The following is a 23,776-nucleotide window of genomic DNA, read 5'->3' on the forward strand; positions in this document are numbered from 1 at the left end:
AATAAAGAAAAACTGTTAGCAAACTGCTTATCCACTACAGACGTTTCGATCCTAGCAGGATCTTTTTCAGAGGCTAAAAACATACCATTTAACTACTTAAGCGTTATACCACCGTGCTACAACACGGTACATGTACTCTGTACATTCAACAAGTTATTCAACAGATATTTCGTGAATCAAAACTAGTTGTAACTAAAACAAAGTAGGCTACAATGAGCAGGTTGAAAGATCGTGGCAGACACTAACATCATAGAAACGTGTGACTCAATATGTATCTTCACTAAGAAAAAACAAACATGTGATTGAGAGATAGAAAAAAAAACACCGTTCAGATTCAAATGCTACCATCGTATGCACCAACAATAACACTTGACATATTTGCTTGATTGGAACCTTAAAGGACACAGGTTGAAGGTTGTAAACCCGGTGACTATCCCTGCACTAGTCCTGAGAAGAGAGGTACACCCGGACCTTCACTATAACCACTGTGACCCGGTTGAAGAGAGGCCAGTGTACCAGACCCCAGACTGTTTCAAGCAGAGTCCTTGGTTGGCAAGGTGACAGAAATCGGGAGTATTATGGAGAAGGCGCGTGAAGAGGCATGTATTACACCCCATATACACCTCGTGTGAGTGGAAGCAACTATAAGAATAGCAGAAAGAGAAATGATGGATTCTACTACCAGAGTGAGGCCAAGGGCGGCGGAAGCACTTTTAATCTGGGGGGGCACCAACATCAAAGGGCACTTTGCAGAAATTTGAATGGACTGATGCAGCCTTATATTTAGTACCCTTTATAACTCTTATTGTATTATCTTATTTGCGTATACACATCACCCCACCACGCCCCCCCCCCCCAAGGAAAATATGCATACTAGCACTGCAATATCCAATGTGCAAATTGGGAAACAAGGAACAGGTTTTCTTTTGAGACAAATTGAGGTGAAATCATGCTGGTTACTAATGTAAGAATCTTCCGAATTAGGATTTATTTCTTGTTAATATCTAAACAAACTTTTTTCCATTCGAAATAGCTTTGAGTTTGACCCACAGAAATTCATCTAAAAGTCAGCGGCGGAGCCAGGATTTGCAAAGTTGTTTGCACGACTATCTGAGCGGAGCGCCACCATCGGTTGGCGCGGAGCGTGCAAGAAAATTTTTGGTTTTACAAACCCCTCAGATGGCCGGAAACGGCCCTTCCCGAGTGTTTTTTTCTGGTTCCCTGGCCTCTTGCTAACTTGAGACACCTCAATTTTTATGTAGAAAAAGGGTACATTTTTAACCTGAGGAAAAGTGGGGGGGGCACGTGCCCCCTGTGCCCCCCCGGTTCCGCCGCCCTTGAGTGAGGCAAGAGGAACTGTAATAGAGGACAAATGAGTGGAAGCATTCCTCGTGTTGAGAGGGGGTGGTGTAATGACCGTTGTATTTGTTATTGAATTAATGTTTGTTTCTTTGTTGTTTCCGCAATAAGTGGGTTAATAATTTAAACAGAGTCTACTGACCTCTAAATTTGACGCACCCCTAGCTCGTAGTTTTGAGTTTGCCTTATTCTGAAATAAGCCTAAACAATCCCTATTTTGCATAAACCAGCGCGCGAGGCTATTCACCCAATCACGAGACAGCTAATTTCACCACCCGTTGTTTCCTGCAGTTGTATCATTTATGGGTTGAGAAATTTCATGGGAGAGTATCAATTATGCCTGAAACGATTTGAACACAATTGTGCGAATTGAGAAGAAGGCATCTACCAAACGGATAGGATGCTATCATGTAAGTTGTGATATTTTAAGGTAACAATGAACGGCAGTTTGCCTTAGTTACTGGTATAATGATAATGTCAAAGATCTACTCATTTTAATTGATTGACAGTTAGAAACTCGTTGCATTAAGTTTAGGACCCAACTATATGGGCCTTATTAAAACCAACCTATAGTTCGTAGACAAGAGGCAAGGCTTGTTAGGTTGTATCTTTTCAATCTTCTCAAGAGTTCCGTTATAATCGCGAAAACCCGTCTCACGAGAATTCTCTAAGACACGAGCTATTTACTCTAAAGCGATTTTAGCCTATTTTCTCACGAGAGACTTGCTCATATAATTAAATCTACTTTACCTGCTTACGAGAAATCTTCTCACGTGCCATTTACTCATCAGCAATTTTGCTCACTAGATATCTTCTCATGAGAAACGTGCTTATAATCAAACTACACAGTCTAATTCACATATTAAGAGATTGTACCTATTGTTTAGAATAGTTAAGCCTTCTCGTGAGAAATATATAGAAACATTCTCATGTGAAAACTGCTGCTCTGTTCAGTCAGTTATATATATATATGTACCCAAGGACACATCAGTGATACATTACTGACTCGTCCTTGCTCATGAGCTACTGCTCGTCGAGCATTGTAAAAGTTATATTGAGAAGGTATGATTAATATGATAACTGTTACTAAAACGGTGTATTGTAAATTCGTCCTGCTGTTCTTCAACTAACCAATTACCAACAATCATCTTTACAAATGTGAGGAATAAAGTGATTTCGTCGAAGAAAAAGGAAACTGTCTTCTAACTGACTACACCCTAGTGTCTAATTACCGACGGTAGCAAGCTGTGTGTGTATTTTCTGGGATCGATGGTGGTGTCTAACACTTCTGTTACACCTCATTCGAAACTAGGTCAGATTACCGGCATTAGACGTTTCTTTTTGCGCGAGTCTTCACACCCTTTAAACAAGTATACCTTAATCGGTCCGGTGAATTTTCTGAATATTTTTTTGCAATGAAAGTTACTTATTCAAAACGAGATACAAACTCAGAACTTGACCACCCAAAAGCTACTTCTAGCTTGTCGCTTGCAGCAATTTGAAGACCAATAATTTTACGTAGAGTCTTAACGTTAGCTAACTAAGTGCCCAATTAATGTTCAGATTGTAAGAAGTTTTTAAAATACACAGAATTGAGAACCACTGCTAACGGTATATGTATTTGGAATGGAAAGCGAAAGGAATATTTAACATGTTTTTATTGCACGAAACAGTATCAATTTGTATTTCTGGGACATAGCAACCCTTTAGAGTGCCTATCTACGAAAGCAAACTGCATGGTTAACGACGTTTTCAATGTGCCAAGAAATGAAAATGCTCTTATTAACTGAAAAGAGGTATACAACAAATAGTATACAAAAAGTATACAACTCGTAGGATGTTACCAACATTTTCATCGATCAGTATTAAATAACTTAAATAACCGCAAGTCTGCGTCCTTTGGTATTTCACTGGCAGTGACACAGACGGGAGATAACAGATATGTCTTGCCTAGCATATAGGTACAAGTTATATAACTAGTAATACTACCAGTTTAACTATAAAGTTATCGTTGAATTAAAGCTACAGTAGTAACTATAGGCCTGGGCTATATCCAAGTGCTAGGATAGGAAAGAAGAATTCAACTCAAGTATAGGATATAAAACAATTGTTGGGACTGAGATGACAATCTTCTCTTGCTGTTTGTCAAGTAGGCCTAAATTGGCCTAACTGATTTAAAATTGCTAATTAAGAAGCCTAAGATGCAACACGACGGACTCCTTGTTGTGCTATCCAACCAAATGACGATGAAGATTAAATGTTTGTGGTAAATGTATGCATCCTTTGTTAGGTAATTATGAAGTGATAAAATGTAGTTCATGTCAAATTAAAGTATGCACATGAGAGTCACCATGCATAAACTTAAGCTTACACTGGTATAAAATTGTTCAAGATTTTGTTTTACCTCAACATGACCTTGTAGTGTATATTAGTCTTTAATATTCACTGAGAATATGTCTTAGGAGGCTATATTACTAAATTTGAATATTGAAGCTTCCCCTGCAGTCCAGTAACCAGGCTGCAGGGGCCCAGGGGCATGTTCCCACCTTCATCCTCTTAATTTGTCCCACCATCATGTGAACTAAGACTTAAAAAAAAACAGCACATGAGTATTGCTCCTTTAATTATTGATGCCCCTCCGTTAATTGTTGGTGTCCCTCCAACCCGGAGTACCTTCTCCCTAAGGGCCCAAACATTTCTGTAAAGCAGTCTCTCGTACATATTGGTCTTATCATAATAAGCAACATCGGCTTGGCTTTGTGCCTATGTATATAGTTAAGGATCTAACGTAAGATTGTACAACATTTGGGAACATGTTAGTAAGAGCTGTGTTAGCATGCAGCTAAATACCCGTGACATGTAATTCAATTTCAACTAGTATTTTTGTTTCCCAAAAAATTCGAGCTAATCTGTTGCATCAAATGTTTCTATATGTGAAAATGAGGATTTCGTCGAAACTCCGTTACTAAACGTAGGCACCCTTTTCGCGAGTCATTGTTTGAGTGTATATATTATAGATGGTGCTATATAGTGACCTTCAAATCGTTGCAAAGCGTATTGTCGTCAGCAGGTGCGATATGGCTTCTATGTATAAATTTCTATTGGTACAAATAGTCGAAAAGCTAGCAGGCAAGTATTCCTTACTTTTAGCTGATGTTTTCCTGTAGACACCATAAACTATGGTCTATTGAATTTCTTTATCTGTAGAGATAATTATGACTCCATGGACTAGGCCCTTCCGCGAGGTACCGTGATACCCTGGTACCCAATGATTGTCTGCGGCATGGTACGGTAGCTTGTATCAACTATATACGACGCTTACAATCATTTGACTTCCCGCTGATGAGATTCACTCAAGTTAAAACCGATGTATGCATTATACAGTGTCCTGTTCGTCACGAAAACAAGTGTTATACCAGCAAATATCGTCATCAACCGCAATTCATTGTGTATCAGTAGAACCGCAATCAAATTTCAACTAACAAGTAAGTCTCGTTTATTTTTCTGATTCTACATCCACACTGCACTACATTTCGGCATTTCATGAGACTGTAATGCCATAGTTTGCAGGTAAGTGATAGCAACTAAATACCACAAAAAAAGTACATATACAATTGTAAAATCATGACGCTTACATGTTTATTAATGCGGTAGAAATGAATTATAATGATAATAATTATAATCAGCAGTTATACGTGGAAGAAACTCGCAAGCGCTTATGGATTACAGCTTACACGTCGGTGGCTTCCAATTTAACTCAAATGTGGAATCTTTTCAATTTAGAAAGTCATTTCAGATGGGGAAACCGTAGATTGTTCTTGGATGACAAAACCCCACCTTACTATGACACGGCCGGGTATTGAACCCGGAACCTCCTGATTGCTAAGCCTCATTGCTTCAAATGCCACCGCCTTTACCCACTCGGTCACAGCAACGGTACAACAACACATAAAGGTAATATTTACATTTCAGCTTCTCCTGTCTGTGCCACGCTTAGCGAACTTGAACTAATTTGATACAAAATAACACTATGTATTGCATAGAAACATAATAAATATGAAAACTGTCATATCTTCTTCAACAACTGAAAAGATCCTTCTTCTGCATACGTCTATAGAACACAGTTTACAATGACGTTTTAGTTAAACCCAAAAGAGTCACAGCAAAGAAATGTTTGCTCAGGTTCCAAAGGCTGATTAGGCCTATAGAACTCGGCAGGAGGAGCCTCGGACCTCCGTCCAGCCACCTCTAGAATACTGCCTATACTGGTACAAAGTTTGTCTTTGCTGCAGAGGTCAAAGCGGCTCTATGTGAACTTTGCAAATGCTTGTATCTATCCCAGACCCTTCAAGCAAGGTAACAACAGGTCACATGTACACTAGCTGAGAATATTCGAGGCTATACCCTCTTCTTTCATCGATTTATTTATGTCGCAGTGATAAAGCTGTTGACAAATTCTGGTACTATCTTGCTAGCCTGAACATGGAGGTGAAAACAGAAGTCTGAACAAGCAAACTGGCAGTGAGCTACATTATTTTCTCATGCAAGTTTTGCCGACGAGGGTGTAAACCATACAATTTCAGTTGCAGTTAATTGGTCGACAAAATTGCCATGACCATTGACTTCCTATCACCCAGTCGACCAAATGGTTTTGACAATGATAAGAATCTGCCAAGTTAACCAAATTTTACGAAGTCTCTTTTAAACATGTACCTAGCTTCTCTATAGGCATGGTACGCATCGCGTTACTAAACCCTTCGTATGTCGTACGGTGAGGGTCGAGACCGAAACACTGTACAAGCGTCCTCATGAAAACTCACCAACAGAAACGATTTCTGAGCACAAGTCTGTACTTTATACGGCGAATTCTTAACGGAAGACCGTCGTTATACAACAATGGTTGCGACAATTTTAAGGTAGATAAACTTACAAGTGGTACGTGAAAAAAACCGTCTATCGAGCAAGTTTCACAACCTCCTTAAAGCCATTGAAGACCCGCCCCAAACCGCGTGCGGCCATCTGAAAAAGTTAACTTTCTGTTGCTTGCAAGTGAAGTTTTGTTCATGTCGCTACAAAATGCAGACAGTATACCTGCTACCTGAGATGTCCATCGCTGTATCATTTGTATACTGTGCTGTGGGTATTGACCGCAGCTGTATATACTGACTGTGCACTAGTGTCTAATTACCGACGGTAGCCAGCGGTGTGTGTGTATTTTCTGGGATCGAGGGTGGTGTTTAACCCTTCTGTTACACATCATTCGAAACTAGGTCAAATTACCGGCATTAAACGTTTCTTTTTGCGCGAGTCTTCCTTTAACGTCTGAAGCGGTGAAAACAGAACCGTCCATGTTGATGTCTGATTGAACACGTACTACAGCTAGTCGATTTGGCCATCTCATGAAATACAGAAAGGTAGTTTGGTGTGGATCATAGAATTAACTACTCAACATTCAAAAGAGGAACGAATATGCGAGTTATTTTTTTCTTAAACGGATGTTCCAGCTTGTCACGTGACAGATTCTGTCTCAATCGTCCATTAAATATAGAATTAATTAAATTGATCTTCAGGAAAATGATGTTTTATGCCTCTTACAGCTTCGCACCCATGGTGACCTGCCTCGTGAACCAGGTAACGCACTGCTGGCCTATTTATAATACGATCGGAATATATACTGAATCGAAGTTGGTCGCCTATTATAATCTCATGTATGGATTGATGTGGGGGTAGAATATATTATATGCGCCCTCCATTTGATATAGACAAAGTTGCAGAAAGTTTTGCAAAGTATACACCAGAGCCGTATATTTTGCAGGTGGCGCCCTCTATTTGGAGGAAACTTATTATCCACCCTGTGTGTTACTGTGACATGTGACAGAGTCAGCCAATGAGAGTGCAAGGAACTGACAGATATCAATTTAATTTGACATATGCCGATTTCTTCCAGTCAGAATCCTAAAAATTAAATTGGCCAATGAAAACACGAGGAACTTTCATTTGTGAGCAAGACATCAGACGGTCGATTTCCCGTACACGTGACGGTCATGTTCGATATGTCGATTTCAGGACTTATGGCACCCTGGTGACTATTTTCTTTAATTTGGTCAAAATTTATTCATGTTGCGCTTCGAGAGTGTAGAATGGCGGGTTGTAGGTCTACTAGCTCGTAACCGCCCCGTATTTTAGTTGCCTCTCAAACCTACGGTGGCCCTAAATGGGCAGAGGACGGGCAGATCTACTGACGTGTTAGTATGACAAAGTATAAACAAAACTGTGTTTGTCGAGGTGGCGAAATTAACATATCTTGACGAAATTTGTCGACGAGATGCTGCGTTCCACTAAATTTGTCCACATGTCAAAATATGATATTTGTCGACTGTACAAATTGACACTAACTGGACATCATGATCTAGTAGGCCTACAAATTGTCCAAAAAAGATGTTCTTGTGGCTGTTTACACTGATCTTGACAATGCGTCAAAACATTGTTTTTTTTTTTTGAGTTTTTAAATTACATTAACATGATTTCTTGACAAAAATTATCAGTTATCGATTTGCTGCGTTACCCCATTGAGCTATAAATGTCCAGTTAACTTGACAATATGCCGGGCCGAAATAATGATTGTTGTTGTGTCAACTATATATGAACATTACATTTTTATAAAAATTGTGAATTTGTCGAGTTGCTTTGTTAACCAACATTAACAACACGTTAAAATAGAATCACAAATCAAAGATATATGTTGTCTTATCAAGTTACGCTATGACAAAAAGTATCAAATTGTCGAAATGTCGCGCTACATACTAACACGATACGTCTACAATCTCATGTCCCTTCAGAACCACCGTACAAACCACACAATTGGTGCTAGGCACATTATGTATGTACGTAAGCATGTCGTCTGCTTCACAAAGTTCACAATCAAAGGCTAAAGTGAGATGTGCAGAAGTTACTTATGCAGGAAGATTTATAAAGTAAAATCTATCGACATTTTTCGCATTGAAATAGACGATAAAACACTGATCAGTTTCGCTTTGGAGAGTCTCATCTTCACGGTGAGTAGAAAGGTATTGGGTTTGCGATAAACAATAGCGTCGTCCAATTTGAAGTTATCCCTCGATTGTGCCTAACGTTACGCCTGTCTTCTATAGACGAAATATCAGGGAAGAAGTTAACGATAGTCTAGCGTTCAACTTTGCGTGGCAGTTTGATTATGAACGCTCTGAACTCAGTCTGATATGGCTCCTGTGAACGTACCCCAACTATACATCTTTGCATAGCAATTTGGCCAATTTTCACAGCATCTGCAATATTAAGATTGAGTGAGGGTTAAACCTTGTGGGTAAGGAAGGCGGGAAAGGCATGTGATGTAATGTTGGCAGTATTGCGCCGATGAGGCAACGAAAAAAACCCTATAAAAGCCTTAGGCTAGGCTATGCCTAAAAGTGTCAGGCATAGGTGTATTGTTGTAATCTATACTTTGCTTAGGCCTATATAACTATAATGAAGTGAACAATTTTTTTCTTTCAGAAAATAACCAACCAACAGCTTTGCATACATATAATCTAACAAGCTTCAAAAACTTCCGTAGTCCTAGATCTACAAAAATATGGCACAGAATGAGGAAGATCCACTTGGAATTCTTACTGGCCCATATGCACTCTCCTCTATGACACCTCCAGATTTATCAAGCTGTTCTAAAGAGTAAGTATATGATATCTTAGTTAAATATCTTTTAAATTTTAATGTTAACATAGTTGGCCACAGTTTACAATTTTACATTTAAGAATGTAAAATTCAAGTGATAATTGGCTTGCAAAATTTCTAATATAAGAATTTGCTTCTGATGCAACTTTAAAGTTTGTTCTCCATTCAGAAATAGCTGATATACCTTTAGAGTACTTCTTAAAAATCGTACCTGATAATATTCGTATTAAAACAAAAGATGGTACCAGCTGTAACTGATTTGAGGTGCAGCAAGGAAATTTGACCTTCTTTCCACCCCTTGAAGTAGACTTGGTCATTAATACCATATTTATCAAAATTGTGCCACTAATTACAAAGATACTTGAATGAAAAATCAATTTGCATCCAATTTCATCAATTTGTAATCAAAATATGTGAAATATAGATGTGTATAATGTTGTTAATGAGATATTGCAAGGGCTATAGATTTTTTTGTCAATTTTGATAACTTTCTTGGACAATGGATAACATTTTCCAGTTCTTAACTGTGTGTGTCATGATAATAATTGAACCCATCTTGCCACAGTTGGTATTCAAATGTTGCTCTCGAGGCCGAGAATGACATTAAAAAATAGACAGGAAAATGTTCTCTTGCTCTCTGTATTATCTTTTCTTTATTTATTAATTCCTTTCTCTCTGAAGGTTTCTTTACTACTGCTAGTCACACCCTAAAATCTCAAAGATTGTTGACTTCTACTGTACTTAATTCCCAGTAAAACTCAGTAACATTCCAACCTCTAAACCATGGCTGGACAAAACCCTCATCTCACTTGACCCCCATGACCCCACCTGCCAGGCTTCAGTACACCCTGTAGCACTACTTCAGCTATACCCTCAAGATAAGCCCTAAGTGGAATATATCATACACCTACACACAAACTGGTTTACTTTTAAAGGCTAAAACTGTATACTGTATAAGAGTCTCTTGCCCGGAGGCTTGCAAAGGGGTAACAAAAAATGATTGGAAGATTATATATACTGTACTTTATTTATTTTTAACATTTAAAATAACTCCACCTGTCCAAATGTGGTCGTGCATTCTTGAGTACCCTATCTTGTAACAGTACGTATCATCAAATTCACTGCATTTACAACCACTGTACCATCATTAAAAGGAGGTAATTGGAGATACAGTGCAGCATATAGCAACCTTTATGTTAAATAATACAAGATTAATCCAAATGACATTTATATATATAGTTAATTGTTTGTGATGAATGGGAGGCCCTAAGTGCCCGTGTAATAACTTGATCAGTTGACTAGCATGGTTAAATGGTACTGTCAAGTAATATAGCAGTCAGACATAAACCTTGCCAGAACAGATCAAATTATACAAAAATTTATGATAGATCAATTCTGGATTGAACACAGGTCTTTTTGGAGGTCCAATTATGGAAAAAGTTTGTGTGGATGAAAACAAAATTTTATTTATATATATTGCTACAGGGAATAAATTAAAAGGAGCTGGTGTAGTCCTGAATGTAAAACATACCACAGGTTATTACATAAGTGAAAGCATTCATCCAAGTGAATTAAGTCAAAATTAACAAAACATGTAGAGATCTCCCAGTTGGATTAATGTTTTTCTTTTCAAAAGCTCTGTGTAATATCTATCTTAGAAATTGTTGTGTGCATATGAAATTTAGTTATCAATCATATGTTACAAAACTTATATGGTTGTTTGATGAAGCAATAGATTTGCATAGACATTGCTATTATCCCTCATCAGCACTGTGTGAAAAATGAACATTAATTCCATTGTGTTCACCTGACCTGACCTACTGCTGAAATTGTTGTGTTGATATGCAAATTTTAATTATCAAGCATCTACAAAATTGTAGGCTAATACTTTTACTGTAGTTCTATACATATAGCAATATATATAGCTGATTAAATGTTGTGTATAGATTCTTGTTTGTATTTGCTGTCAAAGTGTTATAAAAGTACTACCATGCACAACCTCTACACAAAACTATGCCTGTACTATTTAAATACAGTGTTAACCTGCTGTGTTTACACATTCATTATATAAGTTTTTGATTCATGAAGCAATATAAAGTGAAAGACACTGCTATGATCCCTCCTCAGCCCTGCATGAAACATTGAAATGAATGTCATAGTGTAAAGTATGTTCATTGTGTGCATCTCCCCTTGACCCTAACTGATTTGTTGCTATACATTTACAATTTAGGTAAATGGATATGTTGACTCTGTCAATAAATTTGTCTGGATCATACAGTATATTGTTGTAAGGCAAGTTCTTTGCACTGCAATTTGCTAATCTCATTTTAGAACATGAATGTGCAAAATGCAAAGTCATGATGACACATCAATTCTTGACATTCTTAGATTAAAATGATTATGGACTGAAATCTGTCTTTGAAAGTTAGCTTATGTACAATTTCATGTTGACAAACAAGTCTAAAGTCCATTCAGTTAGCAGGATGTAGATCATATTCAAGATTTGTAAAGAAAAAATTAAGTTGTCAAACTTATAAGTTCTAAGCTCAAAGTTTTGCCTTTCAAATTCCAAATTTCTATATTAAAACTCAGAAGTTTTATTTTTAAACTCAAAATGACTGCTTTAATCGCAAAAGTTTGAATTTAATAAAAATAACAATTTTGACTCTAAAACCAAAATTTTGACTTCAAAAGCATATTTTTAAATTTCTTAATTTGTTTCTATTTTCTTTTCTTTTTTTGTTGAATTTTTAATATTGAAATGTGACTTTATTTTTTCAAAAGTTTGAAATCGAACCTTTTCAAGTTTTTGGTGAAAATATTTGTTTAGACAGTTTTATATCAAAAGATCAACTTATAATTCTAACATTGGGACCTTTTGGGATCTTTTTATTATTGTACTATGTCCTTTATAACCCACTCTTAATTTAAAGCCAATCAAGTCATATCAATTTACACACTGACTTCTTGAGGGTATATATCTGAAATATATTACATGGCTGTAATTAGCAATGATCTGAGACTGTGGGCTGGGGTTCCAGGAGTCAAAATCTATCAATGTTGATATTACCTGTATGTTAATTATTGATCTGAAATTATTTGAGAGGATTGTGGCACTCTTGCCCCCCCCCTCCCCCACAATGCTGGGGCCCAGTTATAATCAGCCCTGCCACTAGCTTAATGAATACTGTTACAGTACTAGTGTATCATATATATTCAGTGTTGTTGAGTTCCAATCACTGGCCTCTTCAAAAGAATGAAAAATCAATGTAAGAAAGTACAGTATTTCACAAAAAACTAACAAATTGAACATATATTGTACATACTTGTAAACTATAAAATGGAGATACAGTGTACACTATAAAGATTGTGTGTATCTTTGTTTGTCGCTCAGCTAAAGCACAGAGAATTATTTAAAGCTCTAGAAATGATGTTGTCTTAACAGAGTATGTAGACCTGCACAAGTAGTTTACTTTCATTTGATTCTTCATGTATCTCTCTTTCATTCTTTCTTTCATCGTTGTTTTGTCTTTTTGTATTTAACATACAGGGATGTTCTGGAGTACTTTGAAAATACTTACAGTCTCAACGAAAGCATTTTTACTATCTTGAAAAGTAAGTTCAATAGTAGTGGGAGAGGGAGTTCAACTTGAGATTGTTTGTGAGTAAGAATTTATATTTTAAAGCTTTAATAGTCATTTTGGTAAATATTGTGAATGAAAATTAAAGTACTAGCACATTTCAAACAGGTACAATAGTTGCTTCAGAGGAGAACCCCAAGGTTAAGAGAACCATAAAGTACTGGCACATCTCAAACAGGTACAATAGTGTACTCATGAGCTCTCCCAGAGATCCAAGTAGAACCCGGCGCCATTGTGGAGATCCAGATCTTGAGAACCCACAACTCATTTGAATTCTTGGGCGCAGTTAGACAATGGTGATAGGCAAGATCCCTGCACATACAAGTTACCGTACTTAGATAAAGGTCCTGCTTGCTCACATGTGCAGATATATTAGTGACATACTGTTACAACATTGTTGACAGGATGATATTAATTATGGTCTTTTCTTTTTTTTGGATCAGATTAAGTACTCTCATACAATCACCAGTAAATATAGACTCATAGGTTATTTTCTCAAGTTCTGATTGTTTGCCTCATTAGCATTAAAGGATAACTTTCAACAAAATCTTTCTCGATATGTCATAGTAAAATGTAAAAAAGTTGATTCCTAGTGATGTTTTGATAGCTGTTTGGTTTTCAAGAGTATGCAAAATTTCTGGAATGCTCTTTAAGACTTACTCGATGATGATGTCCTCAGTGCAGGCCTAAACGTATGTTTAAGCAATTCTTAACTTTAACGTTAACGAATTTGAAACATAACCTGTTCTTATAGGCGTATGAGCCCAATTTGATTTGGGGGGGCTGTGGACTTGGCAGAAAAATATTACCAAATTGTTTCGCGCTCTCCGCGCACATTCAACATGTTAATGTGCATATCAGGCATGTGTCGGTTATTACATCGAATGCCAATAACATACAATCATTTGCTGATTATTCCCCTTCCATATTGGTTATGAATGTTGGGAAAGTCGTTACAATAATATTGATCCTAATAATATCAGTTTAACCATTGAAAAACACATAGCAAATTACTTTTCTTTCAGTAGATGGCCGAAAAATTCTCAACATATTGCTCAAATTTTCACACAGATTTTGGTTTAGGGGGCTGCAGCCCCCCCCCTCAGCCCCCCGCCTCCTACGCCTATAGGCGTAGGAGGCGGGGGGCTATGCCTGTTCTATGAACATCATATAAACAACAGAGTGTAAACCATTGCATGACATTTTGAACAATTTGTAATGCTTAGTAAAGAATGTTATTTGATTGGAACCATAGAAAGTAATATTTTCTATTGAGCTTTGTGTAATTGCATCTGAGGTACTGACCATGCAAATCAACTGTGTGTTGGGCTAAGTTACAGTCCTCTGCGGCCATTCTTAAAGGGTCATTTCTCAAAAATTAATATTGTTGTAGTAATATAACCTGGGCTGATAGCTGCAGTTGACAGTCTAAAACATATATGAAAAAATTATGGCTGTGAATACATTATTAATTAGGCCAGACCACCCTTCAACTTTTGCTCATTTTTCTGTGTGTTTCACTTTGCTTTTGTTTTCTTTAATCTTGTAGACCATATGAGGTGCACTGCATCTATAGTTACTGTCATATTATTTATGCATTTCTTATTTTTGTGTGTTGTAATTAGGTGAAGATGCTTTCTACAAAAGTCCAGACAGGCTGCGTCTACCTCTGATCTTCTATTTTGGTCATACAGCCAGTGTTTATATCAACAAGTTGATCTTGTCTAACTTGATAACGGTAAGACACAACTTCCTGCACCAAATTTGGTACCAGTCTTTTGTATGCAATATAAATATTCTCCAGAATGACCACTCTCCACAGCTTCCACTCACAGACGTAACGCCAGTTAAATTATCTTACCCGCCAGCTAATTTGTCTACCAACAAAGCTACTTTCATAGCCACTACGCCGATCCGGTCGCTCAGGACACAGTTACTCGCTCGGGATGGCACGTCCGATGGCCAGCACGATATCGATGAAGGACTTTCCTTATATGTTTTACATTAATTTTGTTTAATCGATCACTCCCCTTTTCTATCTTTTTATCTGTCAGTGATCTGTGAGGGGGCATATGTAGCAGCGTAATTTGACACGGCTACTGTTTCTGTCAAGTGATAGCTCCCTCATTTACCCTTGTTGAATTGCTAGTTCGAAATTACACCACTTGGACTTTCGACTTCGACCGCTCAACACGACGAGCAACCAACTACTTTAATCGCCTACATTAATCGCCTTATTATTAATTTCGATCGAATAATTCTCATCAAGTTGGGAAATGTTCCTATCCGACAGCTATAGATATACTTTATTGGAACCGCATTCCTTTATTTTGTTACATGAATTTTTAGTATTTTGTGAAGGATCTAAACATACTTTTAATTATGGATGGATCCTGTAATTCCTATTAAGTTATTTCACAATGGACCGACCCGGTGGACTGGAGTTTAATTTTTTGCTGTGCTAAAGAAACTGGTGAGTAATAATTCTGTTTAAATTTGTTACCGCCAAATTAATTTGGCGGTTACAAATTTAAACAAAATTATTACTCACCAAATTGGTGACGCCGACGTGATCAGCTGGCATTAAAACTCTCTTTGCATTCACAATTTGAGCCACTAACTATATATTCATTTCTATTTGACCCTTAATTAGCTAACTGATTTCGCATTTCGTTAGTTGGGGAAATTTGTCAACCTCGTAGGGCTCAATTATCTTATTCACGCTAAGTTTCATGCTTCTACTATTTTTCGCTTTATTCGCTATTCGCAATGGATAATGGTAACACCACGCCCAGACCTGAAGCTCCTATGGCGTCAGTCAGTCTGAAGCTACCACCATTCGAAGCCTAACAGTTTGCCAAAATTTCAATCAAAACATTAAATGAAATGACACAGAATGACAGTTAAGAAAGTTACCCTTAATATTTCCAAATGCATATCATTATGACAGTGATCAAATTATAAGCCGTATAACTGTAGCTGTCAAAAAGGACCAAGACTTCTACGGAAGGTTGCTCTTTATTTATTCTGTCTCGTTTTCTTTGTTTACCTTTGTGTAAACTACAAATACAAAGCATACAAACAACTACATAGTGCACATTCGATGGAATTGTACACTGCTGAATCAAGTTTGTTTATTGTATAATGTTGTCAACACTGTATGATACGCCTACCTGGGGCCTCTCTTACAGTGTAGTTAGTGTTTTTGTCGTGGATAATTATTAGTAGTCGCTTCTCGGACTTTTGGCTAAGATCATGTGTGGTATCCGTTCCCCTTCGAGGGGAATGGTGATACACACCTGACGATGATCACACAGTCACAGTCTTGATGCAATAGAACTGGGGTTTAGAGCGGATCAGTCGTTCGGTCGTTTTCGTGCCCAGGTTCTTTCCTGGGTGACTTTTAAGTAATTATTAGTAGTCCTTTTAACATACAACAAGCTGCCTCATTTATGGTTAGCTTGTTTCTATCAGTGCATATATATCCGATGCTCAGTGAGGGCAGCACATGATACTGATACCAATTCAAGACTATATGAACATTAAACATAGTGATCTGATTTTTCTTTTACTTATAATAAGCCATAATAATAATAATAAGCCATAAATATATTTAAAGCTTGTTGTAGATAAATGTCGTATTCATCAAATGTTTTCATACGAACTATAAAATTATGTTTCCATACTTTTTCTGATATTATCACCTTCTTATCACCTTATATTATCACAATTATGATATTGTTTTTTCTTTCTCTGTTTCAGGAGAGAGTCAATTTTCAACTTGAAACTATCCTTGAGACAGGTGTCGATGAAATGAACTGGGATGATACTGTAAGTATACATATATGTAGATGATATGTTATATGTAAAATATAATTGATACATGTGCAGTATTTTTATGGGGAGTTACCCAGTGAGCAAAACCTAGCAGTCCTTTGGCAATAAGTGTCCGTTCTTCAGCTGTCATAGCGGCCACGGTGCCCACAGAGGACCACCCAAGGAATTCTGGCGATTAGTGTCAGCTCATCAGATGTCATAGCGGCCACGGTAGCCCACAGAGGACCATGCCAAAGTCCTCCGACGATTAGTGTCAGCTCATCAGCTGTCATAGCGGCCACGGTAGCCCACAGAGGACCATGCCAAGGTCCTCCGACGATAAGTGATGGCTCATTAGCTGTCATAACGGCCACGGTGCCGACAGAGGACCACCTAAAGTCCTCATTGGACGGCTGTGGCCATGCTCTGCGTTGTGGAATTTTGTCATCACACCGCTGTCCGTTCCGCAGAGCGTTTCAATCTAAAGTTGCAATCACGTTTCTCTAGAAAGGCCCAAGCTTCATCAGCAAATTCAGCACCTCTGTGGCTGACTTTTATCTACATTCAATCGTAAGTATAGACTTTGGTAACATCACTTTATATTTCTTATCTAACAAATTACTAACTAATGGTCTGTAGTAAGATTTGAGGACTCATTAAGTTGACAGTCATGCTGCCATAAGTCAGGCCTCGCCGGTTATCGTTGAGACTTTAATACTGTACTTTATAGCTAGGCAACTTAACAGTTTGTTGGCTAGGCTACTATAAGACTTAGTGTTACGTATCAGTCTATAAGAGTTATAACAGAATCTTTCCACCTTGCGGTACCGCCATGATGGGATGAATGAAGGCATATAGGACTTTAAACTAGCAGTGCTTACTCACTGCTAAATAGATTAATCAAATTATGTATACCTGTCAATTTCTTCAACATGTGTTACAGAGATTTACGTATATTTTGAAAGGTTGATGAACAATTCTGAGCAATCGGTCAACATCGGCTTTGATAAGCCATGCAATGATGGCTTCTTCACAAGTTCCTGCTTGCAGGAGGATCTAAAATACATACATACAATTGATGTTCATTCAATGCTGTCTGCACAAGAATCCACATTGAGTTTCTAAGTACCTGCAGTAAATATGGGTAATATAATCATACTGCACACATAGTTAGAACACCATTCACACTGCAATGTGACGTGCATCTTTGAGACATCATGTGTAGGCCTATATATACGTAAAACACTGTATAAGTCATATGGATTCTCGACACAACTATCCATGCAAAGCTTTCAAATAAAACTTTTTTTTTTTTTTAATTTAAGCTTTTTGGCTGAATTTAACTACGGGAGACATACAATAATATTATGAAGCTCTGATATCATTTAGAATGACTTGCAAATTGTACTGGAGTAAGACTAGATAATTCTGTCTGGTTTGCAAGAGGTCAAAGACCACATGAGCAATGTGTATCATTTAAGTACAGTTACATGTAGTGCTCCCTTCAGTTTTATCAGTCTGTGTTATAATCATAGTTATAGTAACCTTTGGGTTTATGATAAATTGTTGAAAACACTCATAGGATATGACTGGGTGGAGGTTAAAGGCTGTCCAGTTTGTTTATTACAGTATCTGTGATGCAGAGCTTATCATTCAAGGGATATAATACATCCCCAAGTAGTCTCTTGTTTGTATTAATTAAATGAACTTCAAATAGCACTTGATCTGGTTGTTATCTGTTTAATGATCTGTTTGTTATCACATACAGACTATACACATATTTGATCCTTGATAAAGCATAATTTGCAAGTCATCCAAGTATCTCCTGGGTTTATACTTTCTGTAATGTTTATTCCTATTTATTATTTACAGCTACAGAATGTAATGTCAACAGTTTATTTTGGGGGAGGGGGGGGCAGGTTCTGTCAAGTGAAGGAAACCTATTGTATATGTGAGCCAATGTAAAGAGAGGAAGTACTTTCCTTAAGAAAAATGACGGGCAAATTCGAATTGGACAAAAATTGAGCTTTGTGATATATATGAGGAACAGACTTAAAGATCTGTGAATTTGACTGCCCAGCCACTTTAGTTGAATAACTACAGCTGTTTAATGCAGCATTTTGCGTCCTTTTCTATGATTTTTCTCAACCTCACTGACTCCACTATGCCATAACGACATACATAACTAGCTTATCTATTTAAATCTTACTTCAAATGGTGGCATAATAGTCGAAAAATTTGCAACTTTCAACTTTGTTTTTGTCAAGATATTTTCCGTTGGGATCCAAATAAACCTAGCCCATAATATGAATATTTAAACAGTACGAACGTCATTGACCAAAACGTAATACAACACCATGCTTGATTTGTGTACAGTCTATATGGCAGTTGTACCAGGGAGTTCCATAACAACTCCCTGGTTGTACCAACGCAAAGTCTTGAATCTATATTTAGCAACGGCTCATAACTAAACCTGCATCTCTGATTGGTTGAATTCAAACTAGTGGGTTTGGGGAACTGTATGCGATTAATTTTAAATGTGGAATTTGTCGTGGACACTTTTCTCATTATCTGCAAATATCCTTAATTACTCGCCAATTAACGTTGTTGGCAGGGAAAAACTTGGCTAATACTTTAGTTTGCTGTTTTGTGATTGATATGTAAAAAACTCGATGGACATGTCAAAAAAGTAGAAAACGGCGACCAAACGCAAAATGCTGCATTAAAGAGCCTTATAGTTTTATAAAATTGAAAGTGATATAGAAATATAACATCATGGACCTGACAGCACAAATGTTTTATAGTCTACAAAATATTTAAATAAATTTTGTGCCTATTAAGTCATTCATCAGAGGTGTTCAATTAACTAATAAGGCTGATTGCCCAGCAAGATAAATTGATGAAAAACAACCATATTGGTGTAATACGTTGTAAATCCACATTCTTGGACAACCTCTGACAGACCTGTACGTTAACCATATTCAAGCGATAATATGTTGCCCTGTACCAGTACCAGATATGACTTCAACTCAGGCAATACCTCAAAAACAGTTTTCCAATGGGTTTGTTTTTCTAATTAACATTACTTCATTTAATATTGTTACGAGGGCCCATTGTAGCCTAACGCTAGTCACCGCTAGTGAGGAACCTAATGTTATAATATAGAAAGTATTTGAAATTGCCTACGTGATAAATCAATATTTGAGAAATTAGGTCGGGTTACCGTGTCAGAATGTTATAATACACGATTGTTCTGGTATATTCCTTATGATGAGATGCTGGTCACGGGTTAACGTCGGTTTACGTGAAACGCGTGTAAGCTGTGCACACATTTTCGTGGATTCTCTGGAATGTTCCCGAGATATGCAAAGGACTTCCAAGAATGGAGAAACTGGGTCAAGTTTTTACTCAGGTGTATCGAGAAAGATCTAGATGATTCTTGACCTGGCGAATCGTATAAAAACCCGCCCAGATCGGAGAGTTTCTCAGTTTCTGAACGAATACAAGCGACGACACATATTATACCATTCTACTATATATCGTCAGTGCTCAACTGCCAGTAGTTTCTGAAGGATTGAGATATCGATACCAAGATTGATTCTACACTTCCATTCAGAAGTTTGAAGAGGACTTTGCTGTAAAACTACAGTTTATCAGTCTTTATTTCGGAGAAAGTGAAGAATTTCTGTCTCCGTTGAGGAAGTTCGTTACGCCAGGAGTTGGTGGCTATAAAGCTGATTTTTGGACTGACTCTGGTAATATTTAGTCGGCGAGAAGTTCGACTTGTGCTTCACTTGATTGTGGCTGGAAGTCCGTCTTCTATTTTGGAGCATCGTCGGAAAGAAGGTGACTGCTGTTTCTGGGATTGCGAGAAACTTCATCGAGGACCAGTGAATTTCGCGGTACAACGGACCGAGAATCGTCGTCATCAAGGTCGTGACCGCTGAGGGATATCGCTGTTGGAAGAGACCAGAGTGTTTTAAAGTGTATCCTAACTTGTTAAGTTTGTGAGTAATTTTCTATATATTTGTAATTACCACTTTTTGTTGTTGGTTCAAACTCCATTGTTCAATATAGTTTACGTTCTCATTCAAATTCTCTAGACTCAATTTGTCTGTGTTCCTTACGGAAACGAACCCAGGCTTGTGTCTCGTTAAAATTAATTATCGAGACCTCTTGCGTTCCAACGTAACAATGTTAGTACACTGGTACCAGCTAGATATAAAAGCGTCAGTTCATTAACCACCAATATAAATAGGGAAAAAACGATCATTTCTATATTTAACCCAGCTCAACCTGTAACATTATGATGATTGAGTGTGAGGTCAATGGGCCCAGCTGTGCACTTTATGCCTAGTAGTAATAGAGCTGATAGTTGCAAACAACCTGTTTTAATGATTGGGAAGTCCTCTCAACCAGCTGGGCATCTGCCTTTGACATGGTAGCTAGGTGACATATAATACAATTTCATATTATAAAGTTCCAAACAATTTTTACATGGGTTGTACGATGAAATGTAAAACTAAACATGAATAGAATACTATATTTCTGCTGACAACATATTTTACACTCCCTGTTGTCTAATTAATTCAACAAAATACTCTACATGAAAACTATATATAGCTCAGTGGTTAACGCGGGTGCCTTTCAATCATAAGGTCCCCGGTTCGAGTCACTCCCAGATTAATGTATGTCGTCCAGTTACAGAGTTGTTGACAATTAACAATTCATAATCATGGACGTTAAATATGAATGTAAGAGACTGACTTTGGTCAGCTTGCGGCTTTGATAAGCTTATGAGGCTTCTTCGCGAGTTCCTGCTTGCAGGAGGATCTAAATACATACATACATACATAGATACATACATATGCTCAGTCTCACTAAAAGTGAGTAAAACAACCTATATTTATAGTAAATACAAAAATCTAAAAGTTGAGACACTTGGGAGGCCCAAGTCCTAAGTTTAACACACTTGAAGATAACAAAATAAAATGGTGCTCTCATATTTGAACTTTGGAATAATTTATCCATTTGTTCCTAAGTTAATTATTATTTGAAGCCCCTTCATGATCATTGCTAATTTAGATACGCTGCCCAATTAACACACTGTCAAGGACCCCTGTTCTTAAAATCCGAGATGATATCTCCATCCTGTGATATTCAACAGCATTTTGTCACGCTATAGTTCATTTGTTTCAACTGTGATATTCCCAGTGTATTCTGTGTGTAGAAATGTTTGAGTGTTATACTGCAGACTACAAGAGTCTTTGGCATGTGTATATTAGATCTGGTAATGTAGCCAGTTTTTTCATTGATTTAACTTGCCTTGTATCATATTTATTTTACCCCTTTGTATATATTTCATCTTTAATGGTTGGGTTTACAAGCAGGGAGCTGCTACTAGCAGCTCCCTGTTACAAGTAATTACATTAACACTCATACACTTATTTCTGATAGGGTGGCATGCCTTGTTAAAGCCACAATACACTTCTGAGAGGGCGACACGCCCTGTTCATTAGAAGATAATTTACTGTTGTGATCTTTTGGATCATACAGATCTCTATAAACTTGTTCATACACTGTTTATGCCTCTGGGTCGGGGGTGTTGTTAGAGGCTGGTCATAACCCATAGACACCGGTCGTTATCCTAAGAGTATCCTAAGACAATACAATACCTGCCCAGCCCAGATGTGTAGATAAATGAACCAGATGATCAGCTAACTCATTTTGGGGGAAACATCAACATAACATAACAATTCCACTGACATGCAAGGTGTAAACAACTTATTGATGGTAGTGTCCGGAAATGAGCTCATCCACAAGGAGGGGAACAAAAAAGTCACCTGTGAGCAGAAGATCTCCATCTCCTAGGAAGACTTTGCCTTAAAGGGTGTGAAGACTCGTGCACAGAGAAACGTCTCATGCCGGTAATCTGACCTAGTCTCGAATAAGGTGTAACAGAAGTGTTAGACACCACCATGGATCCCAGAAAATACACATGTATACAGCTTGCTAGCGTCGGTAATTAGACACTAGTGTACAGTCAATGCATACAGCTACGGTCAATACCCACAACACAGTGTAAATAGCAGCGATGGACATCTCAGGTCTAGATAAAAGATAACAAGGTATCACGTTTCATTACTGTCTGCATTTTGTATCGACAAGAAGAAAACTTCACTTGCAAGGAACAGAAAGGTAATTACTTTTTCAGAGTGCGGCACACAGTTTTGGGAGAGTCTTCAATGCCTTTAAATCTGTTGGCTCATACAGTAAATAGTGGTCTACTCTTCTTGGCACACATGGAGGACAATGCAATTTCATTCATACAGGCTTCTAGTATTACCAACTCCCTTCAAGGACAGGCCATTGAACTTCATGAGCACCCAGAATTTATAGGGGGAACCTATCACAGGGAGGGGGAAATAAAAATACTAGTGAGTCCTATACTTTTACCAAAAGAAAATGAGGGGTGCCGCATTATAATGAAAATAAATGGTTTATCAAATGAAAGCAAGCTAAATCAAACAATAGTTTTGCATGCTTGGTCCTTGTGAGTACATGTCATCGAAATCTACTCATTCGATATATTTTGGGCATGTATGTAATGTGATGTGTAGTGTGCAACTGCTATGAAAATTTTTCAAGTGTTTTATCTGGGTATTAATGCACAAAGTCGTTGGAAGTGTGTATGTACTGCGGCAGATGTGTAACCATTCGATATATCTTGTTTCAATTTCAGTGACAGAGCTGTTGCCGGCACTTGAAGCTTCTTGCAAAGTAAAAGTGGGAGATTGATGATATGTAACTTCAAGTGCAGCGAATCGGTTTTGCAGACAAAGGAGATCTGACCAGCCTGTTGAAGTAATAAGTATTCATTCTTCCTGAGGGAAGAATGAATACTTGCATGCACAAAATTTCCACAGTTGAAACAACATAATGAAGATTAAAAAATATAAAGAGGCCTCCAGAATCATGCGGTATGTATTGCCTCAAAATTTATATCCATCTTCAACCCTCTCCCCACCCCTACTTTTGTAAGAAGAGATGAAATCATCCACAGTGCTGGATCATTCAGCTGGATCAATTGCAGTTTATAAGCAAACAGAGTGGCAGGCAAACAAGGTTATATTATTTAGTATTCCTTAATGGATGTGAAATGAATTTATGCAGTGATGATGGCATACATGTGTGTGTGTGTGTGTGACACTTGCTTGTCATGGTAACTCAAAAAGTTCATGGTAGATTAGCTT

General features: G+C 37.6%; 1 protein-coding gene across 3 annotated transcripts in view; it reads left to right on the forward strand.

The window, feature by feature from the left end:
• Positions 1-8,251: 8,251 nt before the first annotated feature.
• LOC139985018 (uncharacterized) overlaps positions 8,252-23,776 on the forward strand; it is a 46,905-nt gene continuing 31,380 nt past the window's right edge. Inside the window, exons 1-5 of one of the 3 annotated variants that reach the window (XM_071999206.1) lie at positions 8,252-8,426; positions 8,890-9,063; positions 12,617-12,681; positions 14,333-14,445; positions 16,470-16,538. In XM_071999206.1, the coding sequence (XP_071855307.1) occupies positions 8,969-9,063; positions 12,617-12,681; positions 14,333-14,445; positions 16,470-16,538 (342 nt within the window). In that variant the 5' untranslated portion in view covers positions 8,252-8,426; positions 8,890-8,968. Of the gene's footprint in view, positions 8,427-8,548; positions 8,702-8,889; positions 9,064-12,616; positions 12,682-14,332; positions 14,446-16,469; positions 16,539-23,776 lie in introns of those variants that run through there. The other 2 variants (XM_071999201.1, XM_071999213.1) reach the window with 2 other exon arrangements.

Source organism: Apostichopus japonicus, chromosome 2, assembly GCF_037975245.1.
Source record: "Apostichopus japonicus isolate 1M-3 chromosome 2, ASM3797524v1, whole genome shotgun sequence".
Taxonomy (NCBI): Eukaryota; Metazoa; Echinodermata; class Holothuroidea; order Aspidochirotida; family Stichopodidae; genus Apostichopus; species Apostichopus japonicus.